The sequence below is a fragment of the Panthera onca genome, chromosome C2 (genome assembly GCF_046562875.1).
Source record: "Panthera onca isolate mPanOnc1 chromosome C2, mPanOnc1 haplotype 2, whole genome shotgun sequence".
NCBI lineage: Eukaryota > Metazoa > Chordata > Mammalia > Carnivora > Felidae > Panthera > Panthera onca.
The window spans coordinates 9,355,823-9,374,269 of NC_138347.1; the positions used below are offsets into that span (position 1 = coordinate 9,355,823).

General features: G+C 44.7%; 1 protein-coding gene across 2 annotated transcripts in view; it reads right to left on the reverse strand.

Annotated features, from left to right (window-relative positions):
• The window catches only part of LOC132675561 (carbonyl reductase [NADPH] 1-like), a 35,213-nt gene extending 24,727 nt beyond the window's left edge, over positions 1–10,486 (reverse strand). The window contains exons 1-3 of one of the 2 annotated variants that reach the window (XM_078452805.1): positions 10,198–10,486; positions 9,528–9,635; positions 3,227–3,708 (exon numbers count right to left, since the gene is read on the reverse strand). In XM_078452805.1, the coding sequence (XP_078308931.1) occupies positions 3,227–3,708; positions 9,528–9,635; positions 10,198–10,486 (879 nt within the window). Of the gene's footprint in view, positions 1–3,226; positions 3,709–9,527; positions 9,636–10,197 lie in introns of those variants that run through there. The other variant, XR_013557827.1, reaches the window with a different exon arrangement.
• Positions 10,487–18,447: the final 7,961 nt, after the last annotated feature.

Genomic DNA, 18,447 nt, shown 5'->3' on the forward strand with positions numbered 1-18,447 from the left:
ATAGGGTGTGTGTGCATACACATGCTTAGAGGAAGAGAGGGAAAGAGTGAGCGAGAGAGATTTATTTTAAAGAATCGTAAGGAATGACTCACAATTATGGAGGCTGACGAGTCCAAAATCAGCAGGGAGGCCTGCAGCCTGGAGATTCAGGGAAGAGAGAATCAGGGAGATTCAGGCCAAAAAGCATCTGTAGAGTAACATCAGCAAGATGGCAGAGTAGGAAGTCCTATCCCTGGTTTACCCACAGAAACACCAAATTGATGGAGGTCCTGAATCTAGTTAATAAGTTGCAGTCTTCCAGAGGAGCACAAACCAGAGAGAAGCTATAGTGAATGGAGGAAATGGAAAAAGCAGTGTCTTCAGGAAATGTTGGTTTTAGATGGGGTTAGAGGGATTTGAGGCAGGAAGGGAGGGCATAGGTGCAGGTGGAGAGGCAGGAAAACAAATATGTGCTCTGGAGATCCTGGAATATTCTAGGCAAGTGATAGGTTTTAGGCCGGCCTTATGAATTGGAGGTAGTGAGGTTCCACTAACCTGACTAGATCACACAGAGAGAGGAGGGTTGGAAGACGATGCCCATGTTGTTGACCAGCACTTCCAGACCCCCACACTCCTTGCATAGGAAGTCAAGCAGCGCATGGCTGCTCTGCAGGTCATGGATGTCAGGCAGGGGGAAGCATGGTTGGGAGCATCATGTTCCCCGAGACCTGCTGGCACAGAACACCCATGATGGTGAAGCCTAGTTGGGCCCAGTCACCAGCACCACATGGCTGTAGGTCTACTAGGCTGAGCGAGGCATTAGAGTGCAGAAAGCAGACATGGTAAGACACTTGGGGTGTGCTGTGGGCCCCATGCACTGGCACAGGTGTGTTCTGGTATCTGGGGATGTTACCCCTAGAGCTAGAGGCCCTGCCTCCATCACCCATCAAAGAAGGGGCCAAAGGTTCCAGATGGTTCCCTAATGATGCTATACCAGGTCTGTCTCTCCCAGGTCTGTATCTTAAACCCAACCAGAACTCCCCACTCTTAGGATCCTTCCTCTGAGCTCAGCAGTGGTTCAGGACGGACTGATGTGCTCCTCGGAAAGAAAATGGGTAGTCACAGGCTAATAAGAGCTAGAGATTTATGGTAGTGGAACTAAACATATTTTGGGAAAACCCCATCAGGAAGAAAGGAATATAGCCATTGTGTTGGGAATGTGTCCTTCTTCCTCTGTAGAATGGGAAAGTTTGCCTTCTTCTAAGATGCAGTGAAACTGGTTGTACAGGGAAGTGCTTCTGAGGACACAGATCCCCTGCTTTCTCAGTAGAAACTCAAGAGAGAGATACAGAGAGTGAGGTCCTGTGCTGGGACTTGGGTGTGGGCAGGACTCCTCCCTCAGTGTGATTCCCAGTGGGCCCCGAGTGGGAGGGAATGTTTGTGAAGCTCACTGTGGCTGAGGAATTGCTTGGGATGTCTGCTTTAATGGTTATAAATACTTATGTTTGTTAAAAGTGCTTATATTTGGTGTAGACCAAGGTTTTAGTTAATAAGTGTTATATATAATTTGGTGTTATTTTTAAGGTATCAAGGAAAAGAGATCTCTGTGATACTGGGATACATTTCCAAACCAGCAGTTGACATGCTATTGTTTTGTCCTAGACATTGATGCTCCTCATGGGTCAGTTTAGAAAAGCCAGATAACAGAGAGAAAATTAATAGCCCTTTTGAAGGGAAAGACCTATTTTTTAAAAGTTTATTTATTCTGAGAGAAAAAGAGAAAGAGCAGGGGAGGTGCAGAGAGAGAGAGAGAGAGAGAGAGAGAGAGAGATCTGAAGTGGGCTCTGTGCTGACGGCAGAGTCCTATGTGGGGCTAATGAACCTTGAGATAATGACCTGAGCCAAAGTTAGACGCTCAACTGACTGAGTCACTCAAGCGCCCCTGAAGGGAAAGACATAAAGTATGGACCCAACCCTTGCTTGCAGGGCCCATCAGTTCTCATTTCTGTCAGCCTGAAATCCCTGGTGAAGACTGAAAAATAATCATGAGAGGAGGAAGTCTGTACAACACGGATGCTTCTGTGAGGGGAGGGAGGTGATGGGCATTCACGGAGGCCCCCAGGAGCCAGGCTGGGTGTGGGGCAGTAAGAAGCTCCCCTCAGGGCCCTGGATGTGTCAGGCCCCAGTCTGGGGACGCTTATAGGGGGCACTTTGCATCGCCCTTGTTTTCAGCCTGTTCACCTGTATTAGTTCATTTACTCTTCATGGAAATCCTATGACTTCCCCAGAATTGTACACTTAGGAGACCGATGTACAGCAACATGCAGGATTTTGCTCAAGGTCACCCTATAAGGTGGCAGAGCCAGGACGTTTTTGTTTCCAGATGTTTGTCTTTAAAGCTTCGAAAGAGGTATTTGGAAAGACTGGGACGGTAGACACCCATGTATCAACCAAACCAGATTCATCTATGACGAGTATTTTACTATCCTCTATGTTCTCTAGAGATCTTTCTGGACCTTGTTAATGTTACAAACTTGGTGACACGTTATCTGTACATGAATAGCGCATTCGCCTTGAGGAGATTTGACGGTAATTCATATTCATTGATACCAATCCATATTCCCTTTTCTCCCTTGTCTCAGGTTGTCTTATGGATGCATCGTAAGAGCCTACTTCCCTCTCACAACTTGAAATTGTTTTTCCCCAGTGAGTTTGATATTTAAAGAGACCACAGAATGTCTATTTGTGGTGGGGTGCACATGTCATAGTAGAGGCTGATAAAGTATGCTAGCAAGGGAAGTCCATCCCCATTCATGGGTTTATATATCATCTCTGGTAACTTTAAAGCTACAACAGCAGATATGAGTACGCCCAACAGAAGCCATTGGCCTGCAAAGGCAAATACATTCACTCTGTGTCTCTTTCACTAATATTTATCAACTCCTGTGTTAAACTGTCCCTTCTCTCAACCTAACTTAGGTTCTGTTAGTTTTTTGGGCCGATTGGCAAGCAATAAGCTGCACACATGGACATTTACTTATAACTGTTTATTCATCTATGATGTTCATTCACTATTGTCATTAAGTCCACTTTTCCTTCTCATATATCACAGAAGAAATCACAGAAGACTTCACAGAAATAGTAGCTAATTCAAGGTGAGTACTTGATACAAATAAAGGTTCTTTCTTTCTTTTCTTTGACAAGGACATTGCTGATAGTAGAATCTCGTGGTCAAATCATGACTGTATCATAACGGGACCCATGAAGGGAACTGAGAGGGGGGTCCCCATTGTTCAACTTTCTTCTCCATAACAAACTCCCCGTGAGGCTCCTTGGCATCCGGGGGCAAAAGGGCCAAGTAGACGGGAGTCTCTGCTCCTTCTTCTGGGCTTTTAATGGCTGTAGGTCCACCCATGTCTGTTCTCACCCACCCAGGGCAGCAGGCATTCAGGAGGATCCTGTCTCCCCTCCTCTGCTCACTCAGTTTCCTGGCATGGATTCTGGACAGGACGGTGACACCCATCTTTGACACTCCATATGTGAGTGCCCTCATATCAGGCCAGCCCTCCTTTATGTGTACCCTGTTCTTTGTGTCTTCCACAAACTTGTTCATGAGTTCCAACAGCTCCTCCTCTGTGATAGTCTCACTTCTGAACTTCTGCTGCATTCCTGGGCTGCAGTTCTTAAGAGCTACTAAGCTCATTATGCTAGACACATTGACCACTCTGCCTAAAATACAACACGAGTAGTTACATAGAATGGCATGCACAATAATGATGAATACCACAATCCCTTGGATTTGTCTATTTGGGAGACAATTACCAGTTTGCTAGGAGTGTGATTGTAGTCTTCCTATATAAGTGAAGGACACAATACAGTCTTGAACCTTGTAACACTCATAATGTCTCAGAGGACGTCAGAGAAATGATCTAATGGGGAGTGCAGTGCCTAGATGTCCCATAAGGGAAAGACAGCCCCTTATACAGGAACGTGCTCCAGAAGGTAAGTAGGTGCTCACTGCAATCATGAGTAGAGAGACACTTTTCTTCACAGGTCCCCTTTGGGACCATCTTAACATCTTATGGTCCCATGGCCAGTGCTCTATGAATGAGTGTCTATCAACCAACAAACAACTGATCAGTTTATTGATGACCTTTTGAAGGAGAGCAACTGCATAGGTTTTGTGGGCTGTCTTTCTGCTATAACCAGGTAAAAACAAGTCTCCTCAGTGGGGTAAGGTGCATGCTATTTTCTCTATGTTGGGATTTCATCGACTCAGGAGCAGTGAGAACACACCAGGCAATAAGGTCATGGAGAGGGGCAACAGAACAGTCACATGTTAAAAAGATAGTATAAAAAGAAATGCTACAACACGGATGAATCTTGGTAACATTACCCAAAAGAAAGTGGCCAGTCACAAAAGACTACTCATTATATGATTCTCTATATATGGGATGTCCAGAGAAGTAGATGATCAGGCAGAAAATAGATTGGAGGTTGCTTCGGGCAGTGGGAATGCAGGACCAGAGGGCTGATGTTAAGGGTCCAGGTTCTCCTTGGGGTGATGACAGTGTGCTAATCTTGAAGCGGTGATTGCTCCACACCTCTGTCCATTTACTAAACTCCACTGAATTGCATACCTGAGATGGGTGAAGTGTAGGATGTGTGAATTTTATCTCAGTAAAGTGGTTAAAAGTGTTAATCACATAGTTCTCACTAATTCTTTTTCAAAAATATTATTCATAAATGTGAACTTACATTGACATGTATAAATAGTTTACTATTTTTCCATCTACATGAGTATCTTTAGCCTAATAGAAAGATTATGAGAATTTACAAACAATAAGAGCTTCAATAAATTAGGAAACTATCCCTATTTTATGTAAATATCCGGGAAAGACAGTCATGGTCACTTAACTCTGAGCTCCATCCCACTAAGGAATGTCAGTGCCATACAAGTTCAGTGGGAGAGATCATGCATGACCCTGTGACTCTCATTGGTGGTGTTTAGAGATAATTAAAATGATTTCTAGAAAGTACCTTATTAATGTAACAGTTTTCTAACATAAACACCTTTTAGAAAGGGGTCAGTTATTCCAGTCCTTCCTTTCATCTAAAACATGTTAAGTGTCACTTTAACGGAACTTATGTGTTAAATGGTTTAGTAAGCACTTCTCATGTTTGATTACTTAACTAATTAGATTTATTTTCTTTTAAAAATATCATCTGCCTGTCTCAAAATAAAAATAATACACATTAATGTTTCAAAATCGCAAAACACAGAAGTTTATGAAATAAGATGGGGCCAAGGAACCCACCCTGGGTAACTGGTATACCAGAAAGACAGCAACATTTACTCATAGGGGCTTGGAGCCATTTTCTTATGTACCTTTACTATAGACACTAGATGGAGAAACTCTACTAACTTTCTGCAGGCTGTGTATAATGTATAATGAAGTGATGCCCTCTTGTCTATTCTGTATTGTCTATTTCAGGAAGTCTAGAATCACCTGTGAAAATGCTTACCTGTGTATTTCAGGGAGTCTGACAGGGAGTAAAAGGTTTTGTAGGTAAATTCCTTATAGTAGATGCTGCAACCATTCCCTCAACCCAGGCCTGTCCCCTGCACTGACCACATCTGCAAGTGGCAGGCTGGCTGTCAGCGGGCTTCACCTGAGAGCTGGGTGAGTTGGTAGACCCTTCTGGTGTGACAGCTCAGGACAGGAAACACAAGTGCAGGAATAGGAAGTACTTATGGAGTTTATACGGCCAAGTGTCTGATCCAAACATTTGGTCTCCAGAGTAGACTCATGGCTTTCATGTATCGTTTTGAGGACTCTGAGCTGGAATGCACGCAGCCCGTGCGCTACGAAGTTTAAGGGTGGGGCGCCTGGATGGCTTAGTCAGTTAAGCAACTGCTTCTTGATTTCAACTCAGGTCATGATCTCACGGTTCGTGGGTTGGAGCCCCGCGTTGGGCTCTGTGCTGACAGTTTGGAGCCTGCTTGGGATGCTCGTTCTCGCTCTCTGCCCCTCCCTCACTCGTGCCCTCTCTGTCAAATATAAGTAAGTAAACTTAAAAGAAAAGAAGTTTATGGACCATCCATAAGACCTTGTGATAAGGGTGTGTGAGTGCATTTGAGTGTGTCGTATGTCTGCATGTGAGTGTGTGCGAAAGAGACTGGATGTGTGACTGTAAGTGTGTGACCTGTATGAGGTAGCGTGTAAAGGAATTGCCCCGTCACAATCAGCGTGAAAGCATGTCACCCAGATACGAAAGGACTCTTGTTCTGGTGGGGCTGGCGTGCGTCTCAGGCTTATAGTCTATCCAGGCCATTACTCTGTATGTGGCCAGGGATCTATTTAGGAACATCTCTCCCTCTCCAAACTTCAGTGTCCTAAAGCACAGCCACAGTGATCTCCACAACACAAGCTATTTTAGACATCATCTCATCTGGGGTCACAAACTTCAAGGGCAGCATTTGACTCTCAAGGCTATTCAGAATCTGTAAGTCCAAGCTGGTCTCATGACCTTTGATGATTTAACATTTGTCACATTCCCTGAAGGATCCATGTTTTCTAATATCAAGAGGACCAGTTCTTTAGTGTCTTGACTGATAAGGGTTTTTCAGAAAACACTTCAAGTTTTGAAATGTGCCTCCTGTGGTTTTCCCTGAGGTACCTGGGGGTCTTGCGATAAGGAAGGCATTGGCCCAATAGAGCAGAGTCCTTTTATTTTCTGTTTCCCTTGCCTTACTGGGTAAGGCTTCATCTGAAGAAGCGAGATGTAGGGAAAATGATTTGAAGACCTTGAGTAGTGGGAAGAACCACTAGTTTGGATGTCGCATGACCTTGGTCTTCAGCCAGCTGTGTTTGTGACCTTGAAATCCATCATTCCTCCAGGTTCTTAATGGGGACCATATATAAAATGCCTAGCACATCACACCTAGAAATGTCCAGCCACCTATCCTTTCTAGAACCAATATGTCAGAGTGTGTGTGTGGCTGAGATATGTTTACTATTATAATTTTCCCACCAAATTCCTCTAGTGGTTTTTCAGACTACAGGATATTGCAAAGCAGTACTTTCTCAAAGGAAGGTTGAGAACAACTTCTGTAAGGTTTCCTTGGTTACAGTAGCCTTAATAAGATCATATTTCTACCTACTATTTTAAGTTTACGTCTGATGAAAAGAGTGCTCATATTTTCAATGTTTGTTCAATTCCTTAGAGTGCTTTCTGTCTTAATAGCTTTTTGAAATAAGTGTAATTTATGAGAAAAAGAATAACAACAGCTTATCCTTTTAAAGAGAATATCTTTCAAATTCAGGAATAGGAATGCGAATGAAAAGATATGGAATGTGGGAAGGGATTTATATGACTTTGACACTAATTACATGCTTTAGACTGATTGGTAATGGGCACCTGGTTGTTGTAAATTCTTATCTTCGTTTTCTGCCTAAAATATTAACTACAGCTGTTATTGAAGAAAGAATTAAAATAGAAGAATTGCAGTGCCTGAGTGGCCCAGTTGGGTAAGCGTCTGACTCTTGATTTTGCTCAGGTCATGATCTCATGGTTCATGAGTTCAAGGCCTCTTTGGGCCCTGCAGTGAAAGCATGGGGCTTGCTTGGATTCTCTCTTCTACTCTCTTTGCCCCTCCCCACTGGCACTCTCGCTCTCAAAATAAATAAATACACTTAAAAAAATATAAGGAGAGGGGTGCAGGGGTGGTTCAATTTGTTGAGTATTGGTTTAGTTGATTAAAAAAAATAAGAAGAATCAGTAGGTACTATCTCTCAATATCCCTAAAGTCACAATTGTGTCTTTTGGTTTGTCCTTACACACCTCAAAACAGAGCACATGTTGGCCTTTTGCATGTGTTCTGACCCGCAGAGACCTGGTGGGTGTCATTGGAGATTGTTCTTTGTATCCTGGTTTCTGAAGTATGGGGGAGGAGGGACAGCATTTCCTTTGGCTGCCCTAGCTAGGACTTCTCCCAGATAGTCTCCCCAAAGAGGGTAATGTTCTGATAACATGAACCACTGTGGCTGCCATCCCCTCAAATAATGGAAGAACTCTCTTATTTCCAAAGGCAAGGGAACCCTGGTCTTACACTGAGAATATAGCTTGCATTTCCATGTCCCTGAGTCTAGTTTTCCCGAGGCAAGATCAATATTTGATTAGAGCCTGCCTTAGCAAATGCAGAAGAACACTCATTCCTCATTCTGGTCTGAGGCCAACACACAGCAGGCAGTGACACTCTGCAGTCAGTGAGAAAACAATCAGCCACAAGGGTGATTTTTGCCTTTAAGGTGGTGGATGTGATGCTGGCACACAGAACTCATCCCACATCCACGTTGTGGTGAGTAAAGGAGTCATGGGACATTTGAGAGCTGCCCTTTGGGTGCCAGAGAAGCCAGTGGTAGAAGAAGTGATGGAAGTTTCCAGGAATGAAGAGGGAATGGGGACAGAACTAAGAGTAAACTGTACACGCACGTACTCATTCAAGCCAGACACCCTAATCTTTCTAAAAGTGTCGGCTTATTTAGTCAGTGTACTGAATGGGTGGTGGTTCCCCCATCACATTAACGTGGGGGTAAATATTTCAGTAGTTAACAACCAAGGAATTGTGGCAGTTTGTTTTGTGCAATGACCAAGGTGAAGGGAGGTTGATGGGCCTGGACTTTGGCAGGTCTGACAAGACGGATCCCTACAAGTTGTGCTCAGGCTGCCTTTGATCCTGAAGGACTTTTGGGAGTAAGTGAGCACTCAGGGAGTAGAGAGAATAACCATAAAGGAAAAGAGAAAAAACAGTGTCTCTAGGAAGGTTTCAATTGTCCAGAAACGACAGCTGAGTCTCTGTTGGAGGAGAGTTGGGATGCAGATAGCTTGGGGGACAAAATCTATAGGACAACTGTAGGACCTGGTCACTGACAATCAGGAGGTGGGCATGGTGACCTCATTTTTCATGGTGGGTGGATGGAATGGTCCGTGACCAGGATGATATTGGGAAAGCACAAGTGTTATCTGGACATGTTTTAGATATTTAGATGGGGGTGAGGGTGAGGGGCAGGAAGGGTCAGATTTGAGGAGGGAAGGGAGGGCATCCTGAGGAGTAGGAGAGACAGGAAGACAATGTTCTAGGGAATGTCCTAGGCAGGCGATAGATTTTAGGGGAGCCTGACATGTTTGGATAGTGAAAATTCTACTAGCCTGAATTAAATCCTCAGAGGGAGGGAAAGGGAGAAAAAAGGGTCCAGGAAGGAATCCCCAGGGAAGTGCACCTGTGAGGGGCACACAGTGCAGAAAAGGCCTCTGTGAGGAGAGTTTGAAATGAAGATGTGAAGGAGAAGAAAGAGCCAGTTGTGAAAGGCCAGCAGGACAGAAGACACTGATCATTGCTGGACACGTGTGTACAGAGTCCTGAAGAGAAGGTCACCTGTGCAGGTGGGGACACAGCAGGGAGAGGGAGCAGGGCCTGTAGATGAGGTCAGAGTTGGGGGCCAGATCATTCCAGAAACAGTACCACTGTAAGTTGTCACACCTACCTTGTGGTTTCATTAGAGGCAGCAGTTCTGTGCACATGTCTCGAGTACCAAAGAAGTTTGTTCTCAATGTCACTTGTGCTTGAATATGTAAGGGGGTGGGGTCACCATCTTGTAGGGGAGAAGGAGAATAGGTTAGTAAGTAGTAGCCTTGTGAAAATATTCCATGAAGTGACAATAACTTTTTTTCTGTGCAAACTGGTGAATTTTCAGCAATTTCTGTGTTAGGTAACACCACTGTCTGGGTGTGAATTATCTGGCTGGTTGATGCTGTGCATCTTTGTAAGTGGGCACCATGTGGGGAGGCTAAAGGAAGGATGCACAATGGTATTTCTGTGTATCCTTGTTTAAATTTGTTGTTGTTCATTGCAAAATAGGTTAAATCTTTACCAAATGACTCAGATCCAGTCAGAGAGACACTTGCAAAAACCTGGGTGACATCCCTGAGAGACTAATCTATGACAATGCCAAGGTCCTGTGGCTGGAAATGCTTGCAACTGCTGGAAGGTCCTGCTCTCCCTGTGTCTCCAGTACATCTTCTTCCCTAGGGAGGCCGTTCTAGATCCCCTCAGAACTCTGGACCCCAGAGCAGCGGTTTAGACACCAGCCCCAAACCCACCCTGGCTGGTCCCCTAAGAGAGGTCTCCTGGCCTAAGAGTTCCCACGTTCTTACTAGCAAGAGCAATGCCCGCGTTGTTGACCAGCACGTCCAGGCCCCCGTACTCCTTGCGCAGGAAATCACGCAGGACGCGGATGCTCTGCAGGTCGTCGACGTCCAGCAGGTGGAAGCGCGGATTCAGGCCCTCGGCCTGGAGCTGCTGCACGGCCGCCCGTCCCCGCGCCTCGTCCCGTGCCGTGAGCACCACGTCCCCGGAGAACTGCCGGCACAGGTCACGCACGATGGCCAAGCCGATGCCCTTGTTGGCCCCGGTCACAAGCGCTACACGGATGTGTGACGACATGACTGTGTGGATTGCTGGGGAGGCCCTGTGTGTGGAGCCGACGGTGCTGTGGGCCACACGGAGGGCTAGTGGTGCGGAGGCCTGGCCACAGTCAGAGATGCCAGTAGAACTGTGTTCTGGGATCCAGCGCTGTGGCTCCTAGAGCTGAGGTCCCACCCCCATCCCTCCATGAAAGGAGGGGCCAGAGTTCCAGTAGTTTAATGAAGCTGTATCAAATCCATACCTACTGGGGCTGTACCCTGAGCCCAACCAGGACTGTGTCCTCTTAGGATGCTACCTCTGAGCCAAGCAATGGCTTGAGGTCAACTGATGGGCTCCCCAAACTAAGGTGGTTGGCTTTGGGTTAATAGGGGGCTAGTGATTCATGGTAGGCTAGTTAAAATTATTTTCAGAAACCCTCAAAAGTAAAGAAGGAGTACAGATATTGTCTTGGGAATGTGTCCTTCTTCCTCTGCAGAATGGGAAAGGTTGCTTTCTTCCAAGATGCAGTGAAGTTGCTTGCACAGGGGAACTGCCTCTGAGGACACAGTCCCTTCACTTTTTTCGGAGAATCTCAATAGTGAGGAACAGAGAATTAGGTCCTGTGCTGTGATGGGGGTGTGGACAGGGCTCCTCCCTCTGTGTGATTTTCAGTGGGTCCTGGGTGGGAGGGAATGTTTATGAAGCTCACTGTGGCCAACAAATTGTTGGGAATGTTTGATTTAATGGTTACATTAGCCCCTTTTTCCTGAAATCCCTACTTTTTGGTTCTGTTTAAGGTTACAGTTAATGTGTTATATATAAATAGGTGTTATTTTCAAAGTATCAAGGGGCTCTGTGGTGGGAAGCCATTGGCCCCAGTCAAGGTGAGTTTCTTTATCGGCTGTCCCTCTAGCCTTACTGGGAAAGAAATCACTTGAGGAACAGGATCCTCAGCATAAAAGATTTGAGGACCCTGAGTAGTGAGAAGAACCATTAGGCTGGAAGCTACATGAACTTGGTCTACATCAGGCTGTGCATGGGACCTTGAGATCTGTTTTTCCTTCATGTTCTTGATGGGGACAATATATAAAATGCCTAGCACATCAAATGTAGTAATGTCCATACACCCCACCTTTCTAGAACTATAATATGTCAGAGTGTGGGTGTGTGAGGGAGGTGCCTTTACTGTGGTAATTCCCCCCTGCCAGCTGATTCCCCTAGTGATTTTCCAGACTATTGGACATTGAAAAGCAGTACCTCAAATCAAGGTTGATAACACCTTCTTTAAGGTTTACATAGTGTGTGTGCCTTAACAAGACTGTTTTGCTCCTAGAACTTTTACAGCTACTGTTTGATGAACAAGAGTGTTCAGATTTCACAGGTGTGCTTGATTCCTCAGAATAGTCATTCCATAATATATTTTGGAAATAAATGCATATTATAATTTAATGAGAAAAAAGAAGAATAACAGCTAATGAGCACTAAAGAGAATATTCTCCAAAGTCAGGAAGAGGAATTCTGGGGAAATGAGAGGGAAAAGACATGGAATGTGGAAAGGGGTTTCCATGGCCCTGACATTGATTGATGGGTTAAGATAGGGGGTGGGCTCCTGGCTGCTGTAGATTCTTATATCTTCTGTGGCTAGATTATTTCAGAAACACTGTTTTTACAGAAAGCATTAAAAAGTAAGGAGAAGTTGGGCACCTGGGTGGCTCAGCCGGTTAAGCGTCCAAATCTTGATTTCGGTTCAGGTCACGATCTCACGATTCATCAGTTTCAGCCCCACATTAGATCTGGGCTGACATTGCAAAACTTGCTTGGGATTCTATCTCCCTCTCTCTGTCCTTCCCTTGCTCTCTCTCTCTCTCTCTCTCAAAATAAATAAAAAAGTAAGAAGAAATTTCTTTTAAAAAGAAAGAAATTTACATTTTTTAAAAAAAATTTTTTTTTTTTTTACATTTTTTACATTTTTTTAAAAAAAGTAAGAAGAAGAAATCCACATCTATTATCCTTTGGTATCCTATCCATAAGGTCATCCTACTCTGATATTCTCCTTCCAAGGTAAACAACAAGGTTAACATTGACTTTTTGGATGTGTTCTGCCCCCACAGAGATCTGGTACAAAACATTCAAGATTGTTTTTTGTATCTAAGGTTCTGAAGTATGGGGGAGGACGGACAGTATTTCCTTTGGCTGCCCTAGCTAGGACTTCTCTCAGATAGTCTCCCCGAAGAGGGTAATGTCCTGATAACATGAACCACTGTGGCTGCCATCCCCCCAAATAATGGAAGAACTCTGCTATTTCCAAAGGCAAGAAAACCCTGCTCTTATGCTGAGAATATAGCTTGCATTTCCATGTCCCTGAGTCTAGTTTTCCTTAGGCAAGATCAATATTTGATTAGAGCCTGCCTCAGCAAATGCAGAAGAACACTCATTCCTCATTCAGGTCCACGACCAAATACACAGCAGGCGATGACACTATTCAGTAAGTGAGAAAACAATCAGCCAGAAGTGATTTTTGCCTTCTAAGGGGGATATGTGTAGGATGTGTGGTGATGGCACAAAGAACTTGTCCCACATCAATGTTGTGGTGAGTAAAGGAGTCAGGGGAGATTTGAGAGCTGCCCTTTGTTTGAGGTGAACTCAGTGAACTCAGTACTGGTAGAAATAGTAGAACTTTTTCAGACAGGACAGGGAAAGGGGGCAGGACTGACAGTAAGATGTACCTGCATGTGCTCAATTCCAATCCACCAATCTTTATCTTTTGTGGAAAATCAGTAATGGGAAACCTCACTAAATGCAGTCAGGAAGCCGGCAGCGGGAGCAACTCATGCCCTACCACTCCCAGCCAACTGCAGTCCCAAGAAGAAGAGAGAGAGACTTGATCAAGGGAGCTGCCCTTGCACATGAACACAACTGTACTAGTCCAGACAGAGTAAAATATGCCTGTTTTAAATCCCTGGAGCAGCAGCCCAGCCAATGAAAAGCACTACGCTTCTACGTCCCAGTTTACTCCATTGGGCTTTTAGTTTAAAACAGCCCTCCCGACTTACCCCTTTTCTCCTTAAAAATGTACCTGTCCTTTGTTCCCTGGACTTGCCTATAGTTTTGCCACAGCTTGGCTTTCCCAGATTGCAATTCCCTTTATTCCCGAAGAAACCCAACTTTGCTGGTAAAATAACTGGCAGGTTACATTTTTACAACTGACGTTCCTCGGTGACACACGTGGGGATCCAGGGAAGATCCCCAAGGCCTCTTACTCTGGTGGGCAAGCAGGTGTGGTATCCATGGAGGTGTTTGGGCTCACTGCTTTCTCACCAACCATAGGGTTTGAGGGTAAGCTTTTCTCCTGGACTTCCAGCTCCATGCTTTTTGTCTGTGATTTCTTTCTTTCTTTTTTTACATCTCTGAGAGTATTCATTTGGCCTCTGATTCCTTCTCAGAATCAAACTGTTCCTAACGGAACTCCTTTCTCGTTTGGTCTAATTCCTTCTGGGATTGGACTGCTCCTGTTGGAAAAGTACCAGTTTGAACTGCATTGGTCTTAGGTCCTATTCTGCTTTGGGATTGAACTGTTCCTGTTGGAATGGTACCATTTGGAGCTGCATAGGCCTTCTGTCTAAATTCTTTTCGGGATTGGACTGTTGCAGTTAGAACTGTGCCAGTTGGAAATGCACTAGCCTTGGGTCCGAGTTCTGTTTGGTACTGGACTATTCCTCTTGGAACCTGCTGGCCTCTGGTCTGAGTCATTCTGGAACTAGGTTGTTCCCGGAAAACTGCTAAAGAAAATGGGATCCCCTGCAAGAAAATGCTTCGTGACACCCCTCCCCTTTGGGACTATGGCTCATTTTATGTTTAAAATCTATGGTTGTTCTGTAGGCACATTCCTAACTAAATGGACCGCCTTAAACAAAAGCATTTCAGGACTTGTTAACCTTAAAAGTAAAACTGCCAGTTAATTTACCAGTAACAGATGCATACATTCAAGAGTAAAGAGAACTGCAAGTCAGGAAAATCAAGCTGCAGCAAAACCTGTAGACAAGTCCAGGGAACAAAGGACAGGTATGCTTTTTTAAGAAGAAAGGGGGCAGTTGGGAAGGCTTTTATAAATTAAAAGTCCCTTGGCATAAATTGGGTGTCTGAAGTGCAGTGGCTTTTCAGTGGCTGAGTGTTGCCTGGGGGGAAAAGGAAAGTGTCTCTATTTCTGGCTGGTATAGTAGAGTAGTATCCATGGGCAAGGTCAAATCCTTCTAAGGTCAAGTTCGTCTCTTCTTGTTGAGTCTGCAGTTGAGCCTGCAATTGAGTAGGAGTGCTAGGGCATGAGAACTTTCCCTGCAGACACCTCCTGATTCCATTTTTAGTGAGGTTTTTTGTTACAAACTTTCAGAAACTTCAGTGGCCATAATGGGGGACTTTCAATATCTCCAAACTTGGTTTACTCAAAATTCAGTTAAAAAACTGTTTCTTCTTGAAAGAAGATAAAATCAAAACAAAAAAAGAATGAGATGTCTATTTTAAATGGTACCTTGGGGCACCTGGGTGGCTCAGTTGGTTAAGCGTCCAGCTTTGGCTCAGGTCATGATCTTGCGGTTCGTGAGTTCGAGCCCCGCATTGGGCTCTGTGCAGACAGCTCGGAGCCTGGAGTCTGCTTCGGATTCTGTGTCTCCTCCTCTCTCTCTGCCCCTCCCCTGCTCATGCTCTGTCTCTCTCTGTCTCTCAAGAATAAATAATCTTAAAAAAAAAATTTAAATGGTACCTTGACTCTTGCAGATGTGTTTGGATTCTGTTTGCCCCTTTGGAAAGTACTGTTTCTAAATTCATTGAGGCACACAATTGAAAGAGGCAAAATGATGGGGCACCTGGGTGGCTCAATCGGTTAAGCATCCGACTCTTGGTTTTGGCTCAGGTCACGATCTCACCGTTGGGAGGTCAAGCTCAGAGTCAGGCTCTGTGCTGACAGTGTGGAGCCAGCTTGGGATTCTCTCTCTGACCGCCCCTCCCCCCCCAAATATGTAAATAAACTTAAAACATTTTTTTAAACAACATGGCTTCTGAGGCCTCTTTCCCTCCTCTCTACCTTCTTCGTTTACAGACAGGAGGCAGCCATCTTCCTCTGTCTCTGCACCTTCCTCTTTCTCTGGGCCCTCTCATTCTGATCCTTTTGCTGAACTTTCCTTTTCATTTGAAGCTCCTTCTGCTTCCTCCTCTCCTGAACCTACTCAAACCTGCCCCTTTCAAGTTAAGTCTTCTAAAGATCTAAATAGACCCCACATTTCTTATATTCCCTGGACTAAGGCTGAATTCAGAGTCAAAGAGTTTCCTAAAGTCACTGAGAACACCCATAGGTTTGCTGAATAATTTAACGTAATTAGCCAAACGTTACCAACCACGTTTCTCAATTGGTCACATGCTTGTTGGTGAGGGCCAGGCAAAACATTGGATGAGACTAGCTCAGCAGGAACATCTTGAACAGGATATAAAGAACAGACCCTGAACTTCTGCTACGATACTCGCTGGAAATGTCCACTGAGCAAGGACAGTGGCTTTTCCTAAGCCTGTTGACTGGAACAAAATTCAGGGTTGTATACAAAGGCCTGATGAATCTGTTCATAATAATTACAGTCAACTCAAAAATGTCTTTAAAGAAAACTTCTGGTCTTCCTTTAGATGTGAGTCCACCTGGGTAGCATTTCAGTCTGTGTTTCTCACTGGGCTGATTTGGGATCTTTCCCTTTTAGTCAAAAGGACCAGGATAGCATGGGAAACTATGGCCACTGCAGATTTAACAGACCTGGAAAACCAGCTTGGGGTCACCCTAGATGAATCACCTATAGGAAGGACCTACTGAAATTTTTAATGTACAGCCAATGAAGGCCCCAAAACAGAACCGGAAGTGTAATTTCTGCTACTGTTGCAAGGTATCAGGACTTTGGGAAAGAGACTGTAACACATGGAAGCACTTCATGCACCTTAGCCCACTAGCCAACTTTTCCCATGTCCTCCTGATTCCCAGTGGTGGGGCTCTGAGGAACCATAAGGGCTCTTCCCAATCTTCCCTCTTCATCAGCTTGGGCAAAGCATCTCCAGATTGGGAATGAATCTCTCTCGATCCTTATTGGCACAGGATCTACACTCTCATTGCTTAACCCCGCTGCTATAAAGCAGCTCCACCGCCTGGAGTACTAAAACAATTGAAATAGAGGGATCTCTAATAAACTTTAACAGGTCCCTGTCTCTGAACCTTTTCCTTTGCGTCTCACCCCTTGCACAGATACACACCCTTTTCTTCTTAGTTCCCCTGCCCCTATCCATTTCTTGCACTCAGTTTTGTTGGAAACGTATCATACCAGAATTACTCCCAGAAAAGGGAAGGGATTCTAGAATTTGACAGTCCTAACCAAAATCACCAACAAGGGAAAATAAGTGACCCTTGGGCACCTTTCCTATGCGGGTTCTCTGAGGGCACTATAGCTGAGTCTGAGGGTGCTGTTAATCTATTCCTATTGGATCAGCTATCATCCTCTTATGGGTAAAACCATCAACCCATATGGGCAGAATCCACAGTGTACATCCCATCAAGATTCACATAGGTCCCTCAAAACCTCTCCCCTAAATTAATCAACACCCTACAAATAGAGAAGCCCTTCAAGGCATCAAGCTCATAATAGATTACAAGGCTCAAGAGTCTCATCCCCTGCACAAGTCATTGTAACAGACCTGTTTTACCTGTAAAAAACAGAAAAAACAAACAACCAAAAAACCCTAACTGCTGAGGATGGAGGTTTGTCCAAAATCCCAGAGCAACCAATAACATTGTTAACCTCAGCACCCTATTTGTCCCAACCCACGAACAAACGTACTGACATCCATTGCCGCTGAAGGCAAATTTTTCACTGTAATAGCCCTATGCAGTACAGTTTTTATGATTCTAGTTGATAAGGACAGCCAGTCTCTTTTCGCCTTCACTTGGGAAGAATGGCAATGCACAGGGACAGTAATGTCCCAGGGCTACACAGAGAGTCCTTTCTGTTTTGACACAACGGTTAGAGGCTGATTTGGATGATAGTAAGTTTTCTGCAGGCTCTCCTTTGTCTCAGCATGTAGATGATTTGCTTCTCTGTTCACCTTCTCAACCGTCTTCACAGGAAGATCGCATCTACCTGTTAAAACTTGGGCCATAAAGAGACATAAGGTCTCCAGGGAAACCAGTGCAGTTAACCCAGACTCAGGTCAGAAACTTAATGCATGAGATCTTGAAATGAGAACTGTATTTGGACTCCAAGGATTTGGCGTTGCCAGCAACTGACAGGTTACCTTTTGACTCCCCATGACAATTTACAGGAAACTCCTCTAACCAATGCAGATTTTTTATGGTTTCCTGATGGCTCCTATTTAAAGGATGGTAATGGTAAAATATCATGCTGCAAAGGCTATTACAACTCCCTTAGAGGTCACTTCATTCTTAAAAGACTGTTGGGAGTAAGTGAGCACTCGAAGAGTACAGAGAATAACCAGAAAGGAAATGACTGAAGAAGCAGAGTCTCTTAGGAAGGGTTGCAATGGTTCAGAAATGACAGCCGAGTCTCTTTTGAAGAGCTGGAATGGAGAAGGTGGGGACAAACCCGAAGGACAACTGTTAGGATCTGGTCAGTGATAATCAGGAGGTGGGCATAGTGAGCTCATTTGTCATAGTGAGTGGATGGTGGGGTCTGTGACCAGGATGATATTAGGAAAGTACAAGTGTCATCTGGACATGTTTTAGATGTTTAGATGGGGGTATGTGTAGGGGACTGGAGGGCTGCAATTTGAGAAGGGAAGGGAGGACATCCCGAGGAAAGGGAGAGGCGGGAAGAGAACTATGTGTTTGGAGCTCTGGGAATGTTCTAGGCAGGTGAAGGATTTTAGGAGGCTCTAAACAAGTTTGGATAGGGACGAGTCCACTAGCCTGAATAAAACCACTCAGAAGGAGGGAGAGGGAGAAGGAAGGGTCCAGGAAGAAA